Below are 18,926 nucleotides of genomic sequence, written 5' to 3'. Positions count from 1 at the left end.
ATTGACTTGGAGGCGTGCTTGGCCACGCAGGCATTGGTGAACAGGGAGTACAAGAGGGGGCTGAGCATGGGGTTGAATGCTGAGCGATTGCATCGTCTGTGGATCTATTGGGGTGGTAAGCAAATTGAAGTGGGTCTAGGGTGGCAGGTAAGGTAGAGGTGATATGATCCTTGACTAGTCTCTCAAAACACTTCATGATGACTGTGGTGAGTGCTATGGGGAGATAGTCATTATGTTCAATTACCTTTGCCTTCTTGGGTACAGGAACAATGGTGGACATCTTGAAGCATGTGGGGACAGCAGACTGGGATATGGAGAGATTGAATATGCCTGTAAACACGTCAGCCAGCTGGTCTGCGCATGCTCTGAGGATGCGGCTAGGGATGCCGTCTGGGCCGGCAGCTTTGCGAGGGTTAACACGTTTAAATGTTTTACTCACGTTGGCTATGGAGAAGGAGAGCCCACAGTCCTTGGTAGTGGGCCGCATCGGGCGGGCACAGTCTTACCCTCAAAGCGTGCGGAGAATAAACTTAATGATGGTGTTGGAGTCGTGCCTGGCCGTGCAGTCATGAGTGAACAGGGAGTACAAGAGTAGACTGTGCACGCAGCCCTGAGGGGCCCCCATGTTGAGGATCAACGTGGCGGATGTGTTGTTACCTACCCTTCCCACCTGTGTTAAGTCCCAGGGTCCTTAGCTTAGTGATGAGCTTTGAGGGCACTATGGTGTTGAACGCTGAGCTGTAGTCAATGAATAGCATTCTCACATAGGTGTTCCTTTAGTCCAGGTGTGAAAGGGCAGTGTGGAGTGCAATAGAGATTGCATCATCTCTGAATCTGTTGGGGCGGTATGCAAATTGGAGTGGGTCTAGGGTTTCTGGGATAATGGTGTTGATGTGAGCCATGACCAGCCTTTCAAAGCACTTCATGGCTACAGACGTGAGTGCTACGGGTCGGTAGTAATTTAGGCAGGTTACCTTAGTGTTCTTAGGCATAGGGACTATGGTGGTCTGCTTGAAACATGTTAGTATTATAGACTCAGATAGGTAGAGGTTGAAAATGTCAGTGAAGACACTTGCCAGTTGGTCAGCGCATGCTCGGAGAACACGTCCGGAGTACACGTCCTGGTTGGGGTATGTACGTACAGTCACTGTGGGGATGACGTCATCGATGCACTTATTGATGAAACCAGTGACTGATGAGGTGTACTCCTCAATGCCATCAGAAGAATCCCGGAACATATTCCAGTCTGTGCTAGCAAAACAACCCTGTAGCTTAGCATCTACTTCATCTAACCACTTAGATGTTGCTGTTGCTGTTGCTTCCTGCATTCATTTTTGCTTGTAAGCAGGAATCAGGAGGATAGAATTATGGTCAGATTTGCCATTGAGTCATCTGAGAAATTCAGCAGGGTTTCTGGGAACTTCCACTATACAGAAGCCCATTCGTGTCAAGTGTATTCAACTCCTTGGAAATTGAAATTATCTACATTTCAGATTTGGCTTAAAATAAGAGAAAGTGTATTATGTGAATAACCTTTGCCTTAAGCTAGCATCTAAACTAAGAATTAGCCTTTTATTGTGATAGGATTGTTTTAGTAGAAAGAAAACATGAAAATGTTCTTGAATGTGGGAATAAAGTTCAATAAAGATGCCTCCTTTTCTCTATAATGGATGAGATCAGGGAAAATTGCAGTAACAGTGTTGAAAATAAAAAACATTTAAAAAGTTTTACCACAATAGGCCTTCTTTGTTCAGGTCAAGTAGCTAAGTCTAATCAAATCAAATCCATTTTTTTTGTCACATGCACCGAATACAACAGGTGTAGGTAGACCTTACCCCTAAAATGCTTACTTACGAGCCCTTAACCAACAATGCAGAGTATTTAAAAAGTAAGTAAGAAAAACGTGTTAAATAAACTAAAGGAAAAATAGTAACACAATAAAAATAACAATAACAAGGCAATGTACAAGAGGTACTGGTACCGAGTCAATGTGCAGGGTTACGGTGTAGTTGAGGTAATTAAGGTAATATGTACATGTAGGTAGGGGTAGTGACTATGCATAGATAATAAACAGAGAGTAGCAGCAGCGTGAGTGAAGAGTGTGAAGGTGTGTGTGTGTGTGTGTGTGTGTGTGTGTGTGTGTGTGTGTGTGTGTGTGTGTGTGTGTGTGTGTGTGTGTGTGTGTGTGTGTGTGTGTGTGTGTGTGCGTGCGTGCGTGTGTGTCTGTTGCGTCAATATGCATATGTGTGTGTCTTGTGTTGTGTGTGTTTGTTGGAGTGTCAGTGTAGAATGTGTGGGTGTGTGGTTATGTGTGGGTGTGTGGTTAGAGTCCAGTGGGTGTACATCGATCCTGTGCAAGAGGACAAAATCCTGTGTCATTGCAACAAATAATAATAGATAAGGATAAAACAAGGGGGTCAATGCAAATAGTCTGGGTAGCCATTTGATGAACTGTTCAGTAGTCATATGGCTTGTGGGTAGAAGTTGTTGGTGTCAGAGAAACTCTGTTTAACGATATCTGTGGCATTTCAATTCAATTAGCTTTGGGCAACTAAGAACATGTAAAGAATGTAGGTTTCACACAATGTATCCTCTGTTAAAATTTGGAAATGTCCAAAGATTAGTTAACCGGAAAGGTTCTTGGGTTGTTTTTGCCATATCATCACACGTCATTTCTAAACTGGTTCACATAATTGAGTCATTAGAGCTGACCAACTTTAATAGCCTCCTCAAGTGGGGCTCTGTGTACATCGATGGTGCTGTTTTTATTTTGTTTCTTAACCTTTATTAAACTTGGCAAGTCAGTTAAGAACGAATTCTTATTTACAATGACGGCCTACACCAGCCAAACCCAGACGACAGTGGGTCAATTGTGCGCTGCCCTATGGGACTCCCAATCACGGCTGGTTGTGATACAACCTGGAATCGAACCAAGGTGTCTGTAGTAACACCTCAAGCACTGAGATGGAGCACCTTAGACCGCTGCACCACTCAGGAGCCCATGTTATGTTAGCCTACCAACCAGGACCCCTAAGTCATGGAGTTAAGTGGCATAGCTATAGTTGGCCATGTTTATCTAGACACGAATCAATGTATTAGTCTACCTAGACGACTAATAGGGTTGTAGTAAGCTTTCAGGTACTTTTAACATATTTTCAAAAGTGGTAACATCATCTACTATGTCAAGGTCAAGCCCTCTTACGACCTTGAGCAACTTCATCTCTAAATAATTTCAGTAGTCACAGAAAATTGACTCAATCTTGTGCCTGTAGGCCTATTCATGTTTTCTGGTTGAACCGTTGTATGGTGTTTCCAATGATGCTTTGGAAATCAAATCACTTATGCATGTTAAATGTATTTATTCAGTGACTGTTGCAAGGGATAGGACATTAAAAGCCCCTACTTTAACATTAGGTTTCTAGTACAGTTTCTGAAGGGCTAAGTAGTAGGCTTTAATTTAGATTTAGCGCTCAGGCTTCAGAATCCTGTTCAGCTTGGAATACCTGATATTCAAATGCTGACCCTTCTACCTCCGGAGGGAGTTTTCAGCTGTTATCGTGACTGTTGTAGACATTCCACCACAGAACAAAAAAATAATAACAAGCTGGCCCTTAACAAACTGTACAAGGCTATAAACAAGCAACAACAAAAAAAATACATCCAGAGGCTGCTTTTGTGGTGGAGTAAAGCCTAATGCATGAAATATCAATGCAGAAGCAACGTATCTGTCAATTTGCTATGCTCCTCTAATTGCTGAGAGCAAAACTGTGATTCGCAGTTCGATCACATGCGCATCCTTTCCAAATTGCAAAGATGTCATAACCTGCGCACTTCAGCAGCGATACTTATTTGGTGCTGAACGGCTCTGGAAGATAGGGAGATGATAGGCCGTAGTGACAGTTGAGCAAGCCAGACCTGCATTGAAACTTGGAGAAGAGTTCGTTAAATTTCATACTATACTTCAAATCTTTAAAACTAAACTTTTCTGAGGTAAGAATGTTATTCCATCGTTTTTATCAGCCTTCAAGAAATGTTATATTTTTTGCCTAGGCGAGGCTACCTAGTTGGTCAATCTTGAGGCAGATGGAGTCATTAGCCTGGGCTACAACAAGGTGTTAGTGGTAGCCTATGTTGGTATATATTTTTTATATGTATCATTGACAGTAATTATATCCAAAGCTCTGCTAACTTGATCTTATTCCAAGCATATAATTGTCTTGTCTTTCAATATTTTCCTTTACATTTGATAGTCTGAGCAAAATTGCTTTCTGTTTCTGGTCAATACCACTAGGCTGTGGCTTAATATTTGATCATACTGAAACTTTGATGTAAGGATGGATGACCTCTGGTTTATGTAAATATTTATTGAGTTCCTTATTGTTGCCTAAATTAATTACAGAATGGTTAGAAATTGTTTCTTCATTACAGCACTTCTGAACAGATCATTCCCTTTCATGACTCCCATTGTTCACTGTCATCCTCCTTGGGTATGGTCAGCGCCCACTGAAGGGATAACTAGATTTCCATGCTAGGAGTATAGAACAGCTGTTATCATTGTGGCACCCTAGCAGCTGACATTACCATGTAAACAGGATGTTAGATTCAAGATAAGGAAGTCATTATGAAACAGATGTGGGAAAGAGCACTTGGGGTATTCTGCTTGGGTGTGCCCCTATGAGGTGTTTGCCTGACAGTCACTAAGGTAATTCACTCTTTATACATATTCTGTTTTACAGGATTGGTGAAAAAGACATGTCGTACACAAATAATCATCACATTGAGGTGAGCTGGAAAATATATAAAAACAATAACCAGGGATTAAACGTTTGATTCCAAGGGAGTAAATTGTCCTCTTTTCTCTCCTCCTTTCTCCAGGCCAACGCCGTGCAACGTGTGGCTAGTCTGCCTCTCTTCGACTCCGCCCTGAAAACTGTTGTTTCAGTTTACACGGACGTAAAGGGCCGTTACCCGCTCCTGAGTGTGGTGGGGGGCGTGGCTGAGATTGGGGTGCGTAATGTGTCCCAGGCTGCCATTCTCCGTGCCACCCCCCTCCTACTTAGTCTGGAGCCCCAGAGTAAGTCCATTGAATACCGAAAATTTTACTGATTGATTCTACCCTATTGCCTTATAACTCTCATCTGCCATAATATAAAATGTCAAACTTAAATAACTTTAACTTGAATGCCACCGCTGCCACCAAATAGCTTTTGGTTCTCATCCCTCACCATTGCTTCCCTCCTCCATATTGCAGTTGAGGTCGTCAATAACTATGCTTGTATGGGCTTGGACCAGCTGGAAAAGAACTTCCCCGTCCTGCACCAGTCTACAGAGGAGGTGGGTGTCTTCTCTCTCTGTTTCTGTTCTGCCTGGCAAACTGGGTGATGATGCAGTGTGTGAGGCTGACTGACTGGTCTGTTATAGTAGACACATTATGATTGTTCCAGCATTAACTGACCTTTCACACCACTTTATAGTCTATTAGATGCATTACCAGAGTTTCAATAGTTGACATTGAGTTTTAATGGCGTTAGACTATGTGGAAGGATACTGCTACTGTTCATTAATCATGTTGGATGGATTCCATTTATAATATCCTACTATTCGTCTGACTGATTATTTCTCCCTTTTTCCTAATTACAAATTGTCTCTCTCTCCCCCTTTCTTTCTGCCTTATCATCTACAAATATTCTGCCACTCCCACCTCCCCCTTTTTCTTCACTCGCTATCTTTCACTTCTTTCATTATCTCAACACCCTGCTACTTCTTTATCACCCTATTCCCTACAACCCTCCTCTCCTCCACCCCCCATCCTCCCCACAGGTATTGGGTCACCTGAAGGATGCCTTCTTTCTGACCCTGGATGACGTGCAACTGCGTGTGAATGATGAGCTGGACGGGATGCAGGGGCGCTGGGACAAGCTGACCAATGTCACCTGGTACTACCTCCTGGCTCTGCAGGAGTCACAGCTGGGTCAGATGGCCACCTCGGGCCTGGACGACATCCTCACACGCTCAGAGGAGGCCATGGCCAAGTACATGCCCCTGACGGCTACACTGCGTGAGTTTGGGTGAAGGGTTGTGGAGGGGCTAGTGCACTTTACACAGTCTTTGCCGAATGGTGGATTGGGAGGTTGTCTTTCCGCAGAAGTGTATTCATGAATGCTTTATGAGGTCTTTTGTCTAAAGTCAGGTTACAGTATACAGTGTGCACCACAATCTGCATGGTCATCCTATTGCTGCTTTCTGAACTTTACCACAGGGGGGCGTTAATGCTCTTCAAGTGTTAGATAATGTCCCTACTAATTTGCTTTGAGGCTGTTCTAATACACAATGATATCCATAATAACAGATTTGAAAATAAAACTTATTTTCAAATATTTCTATTATTTTGTTTTGTAAATATTGAAATCATAGGAAAAATATAATAAATAACTCATTAAAATAGAGTAGAATTGATATCCTGCTGTCTTGTAAAGGAGATCAAATCAACATGAAAACCAGATTGATGTGATGCACTGTTGTCTTGGTAACATTGCAGTACATTATCAAATCATACTGACTCATATCCTCACTTGAAATATAAAGTGTGCTTGAAAATTCAATTTTCTTTCATCATTCATTAACTTGTAAACAATCAAGTATGTTTTTAGATGATGGTGTGTAATTGTAGAGTGCATAGACTGTGTTGATAAGACAGTGTGTCACACTGATGACGCTCTGTGTGTGTGTGGGAAGAGGTGTTTGGAAGGGGTGATAGGAGTTGAAATGACACAGTCTACCGTGCAAATACAACCAACTACCAGTAACCCACTGGGCACAGACGTCAATTCAACGTCTACTCCACATTCGTCATTTCATTGAAATGACGTGTAAACAACGTTGATTCAACCAGTGTGTGCCTGGTGGGAAGTACTAACACCTCACTCTGTCTATATGGCTATGTCCAGTCAGCTTCGAATATTGGACACTACAGTTACGAGGGCAAGTTTTGGCAACAAAGACACATCGACATCTTGCTGTTGAGTTTACTACACCATATTTGTATTTTGACTTGTCTCTGTGTGTTCCCCAGGCCTAGAGTGGGAGAGGAGGACACAGCAGTATGAGGATGAAGATGGGGAGGATGAGCCTGGGTTGTGGACGCGGTTCCGAGGCCTCCTGCTCTGTCTGAGCCTGCAGCTGTATCACCGCCTGCTGAAGCTCAGAAACAGGCTGGAGCGGGCCATGGGGATGCTACAGGATGCTACCGACAGGGTGAGAATCCCCTAGAACCCTCTCTATGGCTGTGTCCCTAAAACAAACCTTTGTCTGCTTTCGTCCCCTGTAGTCTCAACTACAGGCCTCTTGCTTTACACTTATCACGTCCTAGCCCAGGTCAATCTGCTCTCTCCTCTTTGTCCTTTCTCACACTCTCCACTCTCATTCATCTGAACCACCCATCCTTAGCCACCCTCCGTGTCTCACTCTCGTGTGTTTTTTACACCTTTCTCTTCCTTCTCATTTTCCTCCACACACCCATCTGTTCCTCATATCTGTCAGACCTCTCATCCATCATGATAAACTATACCGCCTCCTCCTTACTCAATCAGAGTACAGCACAAAATAAACAAGGTATTAAAGACATTTAGATGTACTGTTAAAATAGTCTAACATTCAGACAATATAATAATTGATACTAAAAGTGTAACATAATAATAATAACAATGTAATAATAAAATAACAAAACAACAGAATAACTTTAAATGGAAGAATTAAACAGAGCATTTTCAGCCAGCACCTCAGCTGCTCTTTGTTGACCTCCTCTGTAATCACTTGATGCTCGGTCCCTCAGGAGGCTGTCTAGCCATCACAACATCCTCTGCTGTCTCTGTCTACCTTTATTGGGTTTGGGGTAAATAGAAGCAGGCTACGTGCCCAGAGACATGGTCAGTGGTCTCTGTGAAGGCTCTAGGGCACTCCCTGCATTTCCTGTATACATGGGCAGAGGGCTCAGTATTATTCTTACCCAGGCACGGAGTTCTGAGCACATAGAACCATCATTAAGATGTACCAGACTCAAATCTCCTGGGTCTATAGCAGACTCTATGGCTTAGGACAGAAGGAAGGAAGGGAGGGAGGGACAGAGAGATTATGAGACAAGTGACAAGGCAAATCAGTTAAGAACAAATTCCTATTTACAATTACAGCCTACCAGGGAACAGTGGGTTATCTGCCTTGTTCATTGGGAGAACGACAGATTTTTACCTTGTCAGCTCAGGGGTTCGATCCAGAAACATTTTGGTGACTGGCCCAACGCTCTAACCACTAGGCTACCTCCCGTCCCGAGAATGGTCCCTGTGGGATTTGGCCTACGTGAGGTTTAGAGCCTACCACTGCCCCTGCAGCACACACTCAGACAGACAAACACACAGAGCGATGAGGAGATCCGAGAGCTGGGGGGCAAGACTTTGATGGACCGATAAGAGACAGACTGTAAACATACACAGCTCTCTGAAAGAAAGAGTTGTGGAAACTAACAAAAAACAGTATGGTGGCATGTTTAGAAATGAATTCATTGTGAGGCTTGTGGTTTTATGAAGCTCAAACTGGGTTTAGGTCAGTTGAAATTGGGGGATATTTTCAATAACAGGGTCACTATATGGGTCACCTCAAGGAGGTTTTAAGGAAAGAGGATGAACATTGAGAAGAATAACTACTCGAATTTCAATGGATTGTTTTAATACATTCATTTTTAGGTTTACGGTTCTCTGAACTCAAATTGGGTTTATAGTGAAGCTGTCAAAGTAGTTACTGAATAGAAAAATATAATAATAAACAGTAACACTAGGAACTGTTGAATGAACTTTCATAGAGAGATTATATTTTTTTCCTTTCTTTCTCTTTTTTACAGCACATTGTAATAAACCACATCACATTTGTAAGGATTAGAATTTTACAGTTTGGTAAAGTGTCAAAGCATTTTCCCCAGAATTTGGTTCAGGGGTAATTGGTGCTTAATGACCCTAACTGCTGCTGCAGGCTGCTGGCTGGAGAGAGAGGAGAATAGGCAATGAGGGTCGGCCTCATCAGACAAACACCCTCATTAATGCTCCTGCACACTCTCCCATAGAGACTAAGGCACTGGTACAGAAATGTGTGCGTGTGAGACAGCGATTGTGTGTGTGTGTGTGTGGTGTCCTCAGATGTCCTATATCGATGAAATTTGGCAGCGGGTATCATGCTGCATTGTTACGTTTGCCCTGAGTCTGTCCCCAGGCTACTTTGGGCCAGTGTCCTGCCCCCTCACCAGAATCCTTGATTCCAAGGGAGTAAATTGTAAATTTAGAATCCACAAAGCAGGAACAGAAGGGGATAGCGTGTCACTTAGCTGACCCAAATACCTCGTCCATCTCTTTTTCTCTTCCCCACCCAAACTGTGGGACTTTTGGCCTAGTTCTAGAGACTTGGTAAAACGTTTGCCTATCTAGAGCTGTTGATTCACACCACAAGCTCAAATGTAAAAGCCTGGAGGATGGTGTGATTTGATCTGCTTCTAAACTCAGCTAAAAAAGAAATGTCCTCGCACTGTCAACTGCGTTTATTTTCAGCAAACCTAACGTGTAAATATCTGTATGAACATAACAAGATTCAACAACTGAGACATAAACTGAACAAGTTCCACAGACATGTGACTAACAGAAATGGAATAATGTGTCCCTGAACAAAGGGGGGTCAAAATCAAAAGTAACAGTCAGTATCTGGTGTGGCCACCAGCTGCATTAAGTACTACAGTGAATCTCCTCCTCATGGACTGCACCAGATGTGCCGTTCTTGCTGTGAGATGTTACCCCACTCTTCCACCAAGGCATCTGCAAGTTCCCAGACATTTCTGGGGGGAATGGCCCCAGCCCTCACCCTCCGATCCAACCTGTCCCAGACGTACTCAATCTGATTGAGATCCGGGCTCTTCGCTGGCCATGGCAGAACACTGACATTCCTGTCTTGCAGGAAATCACGCACAGAACAAGCAGTATGGCTGGTGGCATTGTCATGCTGGAATGTCAGGAGTATGGCTGGTGGCATTGTCATGCTGGAATGTCAGGTGACATTGTCATGTCAGGATGAGCCTGCAGGAAGGGTACCACATGAGGGAGGAGGATGTTTTCCCTGTAAAGCACAGCGTTGAGATTGCCTGCAATGACAACAAGCTCAGTCCGACGATGCTGTGACACACCGCCCCAGACCATGACGGACCCTCCACCTCCAAATCGATCTCACTCCAGAGTACAGGCCATGGTGTAACGCTCATTCCTTCGACGATAAACGCAAATCCGACCGTCATCCCTGGTGAGACAAACTGCGACTCGTCAGTGAAGAGCACTCTTTGCCAGTCCTGTCTGGTCCAGCGACGGCGGGTTTATGCTTATAGGCGACGTTGTTGCCGGTGATGTCTGGTGAGGACTTGCTTTACAACAGGCCTACAAGCCCTCAGTCCATCCTCTCTAAGGCTATTGCGGACAGTCTGAGCACTGATGGAGGGATTGTGCATTCCTGGTGTAACAGGCAGTTGTTGTTGCCATCCTGTACCTGTCCCACAGGTGTGATGTTCGGATGTACCAATCATGTGCAGGTGTTGTTACACGTGGTCTGCCACTGCGTGGACAATCAGCTGCCCATCCTGTCTTCCTGTAGTGCTGTCTTGGGTGTCTCACAGTACGGACATTGCAATTTATTGCCCTGGCCACATCTGCAGTCCTCATGCCTCCTTGCAGCATGCCTAAGGCACGTTTACGCAAATTAGCAGGAACCTTGGGCATCTTTCTTTTGGTGTTTTTCAGAGTCAGTAGAAATGCCTCTTTAGTGTCCTAAGTTTTCATAACTGTGACCATAATTGCCTACCGCCTGTAAGCAGCTAGTGTCTTAACGACCATTCCACAGGTGCATGTAAATGACTAGTTTTACAGTAGCTGTCAGTTTGTCATGTTTGTTTTTTCAACTTCACAAATAGTGGCAAGAAATTGCTTTCAAGGGTCCTTCAACAATTTCCCCAAAGACTGATTAAATTCATATAACTGACATTATAAGTCTGAAAGTCTTCAGCTAAGTGCTTTATCATTGTATCATCAGATGGGCCTGAGCAGGCTGCTGGAGGTGGTGAGCTCTGTGCTCCAGATGCTGAAGCTGTTCTACGTGTCCCAGGTGTTGCGTCTGGAGGCCATGAGGAGGCTGGCCCTGGACCAGCTGAAGGGTCAGGTACGGGTCCTGGCTGAACTGGGACCCATCAATCAGCTGCTGGGACTGCCTGCTCAGGTGCAGCTTGTGGTGGCCGACCTACAGGAGCTGGGCAAGATCCTACTGCAGCTGCTGGTCAAATGCACCCCTCTCTACAACATGGTGAGCCTTCTAGATTTTAGTTGCACCCTTCCTTACTAGGTTATTTAACCTTCCTCATTGTATCAACTCCCCTCGTCTAATCTCTCCTTTATTTGCCCTTATATGTCTCTCTGTATGTATATTCCCCACAGTCTTAATCCCCTGTATACCCCCACCTTTTTATCTCGGTCGCTTTCTCTCTCTGTCTCTTTCTCTCTCTCTCTTTTTCTCTGTCTCTGTCTCTCTTCCTTTCTCTGTATCTCTTTCTCTCTCTGTCTCTCTGTCTCTCTTTCTTTCTCTGTCTCTCTTTCTCTCTCTATCTGTCTCTGTCTTAGCTCCAGCAGCCAAGTGATCAGGATGTGGAGGACTTCCTCAACCAGCAGGAATCCTTGTCCTCTGACACCACTCGCAGCAGTTCTGCCAGTAGCCTTTTTCTCAAGGCCATGGACGGCCGCCCACACAACAGCAAGAGCTCATATGCCCGCTCCCAAACGGGCTCAACCAGTGCCCCCAGTCCAGCCTCAGCCAAATCGCCCAACGGCAGCCGTGGCAGCCAGAAGCAGGATGACCAGACTCTCTCTCTGGAGCTTAAGAACCTGGATCTCCCTTCCACCATCGCTGTGTGTCGTCGCTCTTCAGTACGCAGGGGCTCATCCAGCAGCATCAATGCCCCAGACCCCAGCCCAGTCCCCGGCACAGCCCCAGCCAACCCAGCAAACGACGATGACCAGTCTCTCTCTCGCCAGGGCAGCCAGAAGCCTGATGACCAGCCTCTTTCTCGCCAGGGCAGCCAGAAGCAGGAAGACCAGCCTCTCTTTGTGGAGCTGGACAGCACTGTGTGCCACCGCTCTTCAGCCATCGAGTTCCTCTTAGCCCCCATTCAGTACCTGAGCCCTGAGCAACTGTCAGATGAGACTGTTATACCTGAGGTGGAGACCACGAATTTCCATCCAGACACAAGAGACGAGAGCCTACCCAGACACCAGAGCCTGTCTGCCCGCTCCCAAAGAAGCTCATCAAGTGCTGGCAACCCGGATGACCAGTCTCTCTCTCGCCGGGGCAGCCAGAAGCAAGACGACCAACCTCTCTCTCTGGAGCTGGACCCCCTGGAGCTCCCTTCTACAAGCACCGTGCGTCGCCCCTCCTCGGCTGCTGAGGTCCTCCTAGGTTCCATCCTCCAGTACCTGAGCTCTGAGCCACCCTCAGACGAGTCCATTATACCTGAGGTGGAGACCACCGAGAACCACACAGAAATCAGAGACGAGAGCCCACCCAGACACAAGAGCCTATCTACCCACTCCCGCAAAAGCTCATCAAGTGCTGGCAACTCGGATGACCAGCCCCTCTCTCGGCGTGGCAGCCAGAAGCCTGACGACCAACCTCTCTCTCGCCGGGGCAACCAGATGTCAGATGACCAGCCTCTCTCTCTTGAGCTGGACCCCCTAGAGCTTCCTTCTACCAGCACCGTGCGTCGCTCCTCCTCGGCTGCCGAGGTCCTCCTAGGTTCCGTCCTCCAGTACATTAACTCTGAGCCATCCTCAGACGAGCCCTTTGTACCCAAGGTGGAGACCACCGAGAACCACATAAAAGCCAGAGTCGATAGCCTACCCAGACCTAACGGCCTGTCTTCCAGCTCCCACTTGAGCTTGTCCAGTGCCGTTGCACCCGTGGTGGAGATCACTGAGGACCTGAGCCCTGAGCAAGGCTCAGATGAGGCCGTTGCACTTGAGGTTGAGAGCATTGGGTACTACTCAGACACAAGAGACATGAGCCCACCCAGATGCAAGAGCCTGTCTGCCCGGTCCCGTCGGAGCTCGTCCAGTGTGGTTGCAACCGAGGTGGAAACCACTGAGGGCCTGAGACCTGAGCAAGTCTCAGATGAGGTCATTGCTTTCGAGGTGGAGAGCACTGAGTACTACTCAGACGCAAGAGATGAGAGCCCATCCAGACGGAAGAGTCTGTCTGCCCACTCCTGCAGAAGCTCATCAAATGCCGGCAACCCGGATGACCAGCCTCTCTCTAACCGGGGCAGCCAGAAGCCAGATGACCAGCCTCTCTCTCGCTGGGGCAGCCAGAAGCCAGACGACCAGCCTCTCTCTCTGGAGCTGGACCCCCTAGAGCTTCCTTCTACCAGCACCGTGCGTCGCCCCTCCTCGGCTGCCGAGGTCCTCCTAGGTTCCATCCTCCAGTACCTGAGCTCTGAGCCACCCTTAGAGGAGCCTGTTGTACCCGAGGTGGACAACACCGAGAACACAGAAGTCAGAGACGAGAGCCCACCCAGATGCAAGAGCCTGTCTGTCCACTCTCGCAGAAGCTCATCAAGTGCTGGCAACCCATCAAATGTCTGCCAGGGCAGCCAGATGAGGAATGACCAGCCTCTCTCTGTGGAGTTCGACATCCTGGACATCTCTTCTACCAGTGCTTTGCGCCGCCGATCCTTGGCTGCCGAGGTCCTCCTTGGCCCCATCCTCCAGTACCTGAGCTCTGAGCCACCGTCAGACGAGACCATTATACCCAAGGTGGAGACCACCGAGAACCAAACAGAAGCCAGAGACGAGAGCCCACCAAGACACAAGAGCCTGTTTGCTCGCTCCCGCTGGAGCTCGTACAGTGCCTCTGCACCTGAGGTGGAGACCACTGAGGACCAGAGTCCTGAGAAAGTCTCAGATGAGGCCGTTGCACTCGAGGGGGAAAGCACTGAGTACTACTCAGATGCAAGAGACGTGAGCCCATCCAGAAGCAACAGCCTGTCTGCTGGTTCCCACAGAAGCTCATCAAGTGCTGGTAATCTGGATGTCCAGCCCCTCTCTCGCCGGGGCAGCCAGATGCCAGACGACCAACCTCTCTCTCGCCGGGGCAGCCAGAAGCCAGATGACCAGTCTCTCTCTTGCTGGGGTAGCCAGAAGCCAGACGACCAGCCTCTCTCTCTGGAGCTGGACCCCCTAGAGCTTCCTTCTACCAGCACCGTGCGTCGCCCCTCCTCGGCTGCCGAGGTCCTCCTAGGTTCCATCCTCCAGTACATTAGCTCTGAGCCACCCTTAGAGGAGCCTGTTGTACCCGAGGTGGACAACACCGAGAACACAGAAGTCAGAGACGAGAGCCCACCCAGATGCAAGAGCCTGTCTGTCCGCTCTCGCAGAAGCTCATCAAGTGCTGGCAACCCATCCAACGTCCGCCAGGGCAGCCAGATGAGGAATGACCAGCCTCTCTCTGTGGAGTTCGACATCCTGGACATCTCTTCTACCAGTGCTTTGCGCTGCCGATCCTTGGCTGCCGAGGTCCTCCTTGGCCCCATCCTCCAGTACCTGAGCTCTGAGCCACCGTCAGACGAGACCATTATACCCAAGGTGGAGACCACCGAGAACCAAACAGAAGCCAGAGACGAGAGCCCACCAAGACACAAGAGCCTGTTTGCTCGCTCCCGCTGGAGCTCGTACAGTGCCTCTGCACCCGAGGTGGAGACCACTGAGGACCAGAGTCCTGAGAAAGTCTCAGATGAGGCCGTTGCACTCGAGGGGGAAAGCACTGAGTACTACTCAGATGCAAGAGACGTGAGTCCATCCAGAAGCAACAGCCTGTCTGCTGGCTCCCACAGAAGCTCATCAAGTGCTGGTAATCTGGATGTCCAGCCCCTCTCTCGCCGGGGCAGCCAGATGCCAGACGACCAACCTCTCTCTCGCCGGGGCAGCCAGAAGCCAGATGACCAGTCTCTCTCTCGCTGGGGTAGCCAGAAGCCAGACGACCAGCCTCTCTCTCTGGAGCTGGACCCCCTAGAGCTTCCTTCTACCAGCACCGTGCGTCGCCCCTCCTCGGCTGCCGAGGTCCTCCTAGGTTCCATCCTCCAGTACATTAGCTCTGAGCCACCCTTAGAGGAGCCTGTTGTACCCGAGGTGGACAACACCGAGAACACAGAAGTCAGAGACGAGAGCCCACCCAGATGCAAGAGCCTGTCTGTCCGCTCTCGCAGAAGCTCATCAAGTGCTGGCAACCCATCCAACGTCCGCCAGGGCAGCCAGATGAGGAATGACCAGCCTCTCTCTGTGGAGTTCGACATCCTGGACATCTCTTCTACCAGTGCTTTGCGTCGCCGATCCTTGGCTGCCGAGGTCCTCCTTGGCCCCATCCTCCAGTACCTGAGCTCTGAACCATCCTCAGACGAGACCGTAATACCCGAGGTGGAGACCACAGAGAAGAATGCACAGTTAAGAGATGAGAGCCCACCCAGATGCCAGAGCTTGTCTCCCCGCTCCCGCAGGAGCTCGTCCAGTGCTGTTGTGCCTGAGGTGGAGACCACTGAGTATTGCTCTGTCGAAGGAGACGGCAGTCCACTCAGACGCAAAAGCCTGTCAATCCGCTCCCGCAGGAGCTCATCCAGTGGAGGCAACGCCCCATCCCCCCGGCTAACCCCGGACAACACACATAATGGCCTCCAGGGCAGCCAGATGCAGGACAACCTGGATGAGTTGGACATCAGCGCTGTGCGTCGCCGCTCCTGGGCTGTCGAGGTCCTCCTAGACCCCATTCTGCAGTACCTGAACCCTGGGCACTCAGAAAAGGCCGATATAGAAGAGGCCGAAACACCCGCGGTGGAGGCCACAGAGCACTAAGAAGTCACCAGTGTCCTCGAAATGGCCCCCTTTGAAGGCCCAGGTGTAAGACTTATTAGTTGATTTTAGTTTGTGGGTACACATAGGAGGACCATAGATCATTAGACATAATCTGTGATTAATCCATTGTAATACAAAATGTGTCAATGTTTGTGACTGAAAGATTCAGGCGCTCTACTTCATGTACAGACGCCAACCCAAATTTGTTTTGGTTTCCTAACTAAGCATCATGTGACATTATACACCTTGTATCCCATTATATATTAGACCTAACTATTCTTATTTGACGTGCTAACCTGATGTCGCATTCTGTTTTCTCTTTCCCAAAGTAGCCGTGAGAAACAAAGCTTGTCATGATTAAAGGTAAAGTCTTGATTGATTGGCCTAAATATGGATGATGGAAGGAAATTGAATGTGTTGAGGAATGAGCATCGAATAGACAGTAGAAAATGTATTTATTACAATGTCATAACATTTAATATTTCAGAACATGTAATACATGACACGTTTAGATTGTCCTACAGAATACATCAACATAACATTGGTTGTATTCAAGAAATAAATAACATTTGTATTGCTGATGTGAAATGTATTGAGGTTATGAAGAGTGAAATAAAGTGCCATTTCCCCATCTACAGTACAGTACTCAGCTCATACAAGTACTTTCCAAGATTAACCCATTCCGGTTTCATGCATTGTATAAACATTAAAATTACCACATATAACTTTTCCCCAAGATGTATTACACAGAAATGAAATAGTTTTATCCACATTTCAATATGTTAATTTATTTATTTACAATTCTCAAACAAAGGTGTGCACAGCACATAAGCATCAAGTCTGCTAGAACTTGCAACATAGAATTACTAAGTTTAAAGTTGTTCGTTTTTAGATAAAGTATAATACTGAAATGTAATTGTTTTGCATTGCTGATTATACACACATCAAGCCTTCAACATTTTACAAACTTTGAGTGTACATTGTCACTGAAAATAAATTCCCTAACAATTGGCAATGGGTAGGCCTTCCATCAGATCAACAGTATTGTCAGATGTCAGCTACTTCAGATTCCTGCTCATGCTTCCCATTGAATACCTATTGAGTGAAGTATGGAAGCGCACATGATTTCTTATACAGTTTATCTACAGTACTGTATACCTACTTTTCAACTTCAAAAAGTAGAATAAATGATTGATTGATTGCTTCCATCTGCAATTCAAACTTTTGTGTAACTCTACAAAGAGAACCAATTTCTCCTCTCTAAAAAACGTCCAAATTAAGTTCCCTATCAAAACCTGTTGAAGTTGTTAGAACGCGCCTGCTGTTGCACTACAACCTGCCATAGACCATTTTTCTCAATTGCGCCTCCAAGCCTGCATTGGCCAACCGCGTAGCATACCTACATGTTCTGACCATCCAAATCCCATTGCGCATAATGTAGCCTATCCTGTGGTAGATTACTCTGCACGTTTCTTCCCGAATACAGCTGACATGCTTCTCACTATACTTTTAATACCCGCGGCACCTTTCCGCAGAGCTCTCGACTCTTTGATAAGATCTATCAGTCCATGGAACACCAGCAAAACACCGTGGTATGTTTCAGCTGCGGATATCTCAAAAAATACGCAGTCTTCCGAGAGAGCAAGGAGTCGGCCCTCCTCACTTGAGACTGTCCGTCGGTGCTGCAAATCGCGTTTATTTCCAACAATGATGATGGGCGCTGTTGCAGACATCTTCCTACTGGCGTGGCGGATGCGCTGCACTTGTTGACGCACTACCTCGAAGCTGGAGCGGTCGCATATGCTGTATACCAGTATCACACCGTCTGCCCATTGAAGCTGTTTCTCACTTATCGACTCAGTTATTGCACTGTCCTAAAAACACATAAAAACATGACATATGAGTGGTCACTATGGCTAGATGACAAACATTTGCCAATGGCAAATGCGTAATGATGAATGGCGACATTTGGGTAGTCCAAGAGTGTTTACCTGTGGGTAGAGCGAGTCCCATATGTTGAAGGATATTTCCCTCCCGTCAACTGTGTCAATATGACTGTAAATTGATTCTGACGGAGAAACATATGAATTAAATCAAAAACATCATAATGTATTAAATGGACAACATTACGCACAAGATGTATGTACTCATTTGGCAGGCTTACCTATTTCACCGTACTCGCCAATAAATCTTCTGGTAATAAATCGGACGGTGAGCGCTGGAAAAGACAAAAAGTTGTGTATAGTTTAATCAAAATGTATTTGAATGGCTTGTACAAACTTTGAGTGTACATCGTCACTGAAAATGAATTCCCTAATATGCAATTGGTAGGTAGGCCTTCCGTCAGATCAGATACTCCAGATGCCTGCTCATGCTTCACATTGAATGCCCGTTGAGTGAAGGATGGCAAAGCACATGATAACTCGTTAACTGTTGAAAATACCTCCCTGTGAACATTGCAAGGTGCATATTAAACACAAAGACAAGAACACATTCTTACCTGATTTCCCTACATTTTCAGCCCCAAGTAATAAGATATTAGCTTCCACTTTTTGCTGAGTTCCCTCAATTGTCTTGCTGCAGTGATGCGAGCTAGGTTTGACCTGGACAACCATTTGGAATGGATTATGCTTCAAAAAGCTATTTTAATTACCCTGTTTTGATATAGGCTACTGTACAGTGACAAGAAATATATAGTTTGCAAGAGCTGGAGGATAGGTGGGGCCATTTATGAACCAATGAGAAGACAGCCTGTTTAAGTGGGCTAGGTCACAACTCCGATTCATTTGATAGGGCTGTTATGTGATCATGATGGCTAGTTTTCTTGTGATAATTAAAATAACTGTTTCAGGTTGGTTTAAATCTTACATTCAACATTTTTCATTACTTTGATCGATTGGTAAATCCCCTCTACACAAACCTACTGGAAATATGAACATGTCAGAGAAATGTGAATCACTAACCAAA

The 18,926-nt window shown here is 46.5% G+C and overlaps 2 protein-coding genes across 2 annotated transcripts; one reads left to right on the top strand and one right to left on the bottom strand.

The window, feature by feature from the left end:
* Positions 1 to 3,774: 3,774 nt before the first annotated feature.
* Positions 3,775 to 16,588, top strand: LOC149984506 (uncharacterized). Its single transcript, XM_090228510.1, has 8 exons — positions 3,775 to 3,990; positions 4,737 to 4,782; positions 4,876 to 5,074; positions 5,252 to 5,334; positions 5,821 to 6,058; positions 7,073 to 7,254; positions 11,107 to 11,373; positions 11,688 to 16,588. Exons 2-8 carry the CDS (start codon positions 4,753 to 4,755, stop codon positions 15,957 to 15,959), a joined length of 5,271 nt encoding a protein of 1,756 aa, XP_090084636.1. The 5' UTR covers positions 3,775 to 3,990; positions 4,737 to 4,752; the 3' UTR covers positions 15,960 to 16,588.
* zgc:171704 (RERG_RasL11_like domain-containing protein) lies at positions 16,398 to 18,637 on the bottom strand. The gene is made up of 4 exons (XM_021593188.3): positions 18,460 to 18,637; positions 18,124 to 18,177; positions 17,951 to 18,027; positions 16,398 to 17,833 (listed from the first exon to the last, which is right to left on the bottom strand). The coding sequence occupies exons 1-4, from the start codon at positions 18,572 to 18,574 to the stop codon at positions 17,417 to 17,419; spliced, it is 663 nt and encodes a 220-aa protein (XP_021448863.2). The 5' UTR covers positions 18,575 to 18,637; the 3' UTR covers positions 16,398 to 17,416.
* Between the last annotated feature and the right edge of the window lie 289 nt (positions 18,638 to 18,926).

This window comes from Oncorhynchus mykiss, chromosome 3 (assembly GCF_057628025.1).
Source record: "Oncorhynchus mykiss isolate SJ-2025 chromosome 3, ASM5762802v1, whole genome shotgun sequence".
Classification (NCBI taxonomy): domain Eukaryota; kingdom Metazoa; phylum Chordata; class Actinopteri; order Salmoniformes; family Salmonidae; genus Oncorhynchus; species Oncorhynchus mykiss.
Note: the sequence above shows the minus strand (reverse complement) of the source record. Positions and strands in the feature narration are given on the sequence as shown.

What these genes read in the sequence shown, in the direction of transcription:
- zgc:171704 (XM_021593188.3), bottom strand. Translation starts at nt 18,574, where the DNA reads ATGGTTGTCCAGGTCAAACCTAGCTCGCATCACTGCAGCAAGACAATT. An exon ending in TGAAAATGTAGGGAAATCAG is followed by an intron (nt 18,178 to 18,459) that starts GTAAGAATGTGT and finishes TGTCTTTTCCAG; the next exon opens with CGCTCACCGTCCGATTTATT. An exon ending in TGGCGAGTACGGTGAAATAG is followed by an intron (nt 18,028 to 18,123) that starts GTAAGCCTGCCA and finishes TTTCTCCGTCAG; the next exon opens with AATCAATTTACAGTCATATT.
- LOC149984506 (XM_090228510.1), top strand. Translation starts at nt 4,753, where the DNA reads ATGTCGTACACAAATAATCATCACATTGAG. An exon ending in TACAGGATGCTACCGACAGG is followed by an intron (nt 7,255 to 11,106) that starts GTGAGAATCCCC and finishes TTGTATCATCAG; the next exon opens with ATGGGCCTGAGCAGGCTGCT. An exon ending in GCACCCCTCTCTACAACATG is followed by an intron (nt 11,374 to 11,687) that starts GTGAGCCTTCTA and finishes TCTCTGTCTTAG; the next exon opens with CTCCAGCAGCCAAGTGATCA.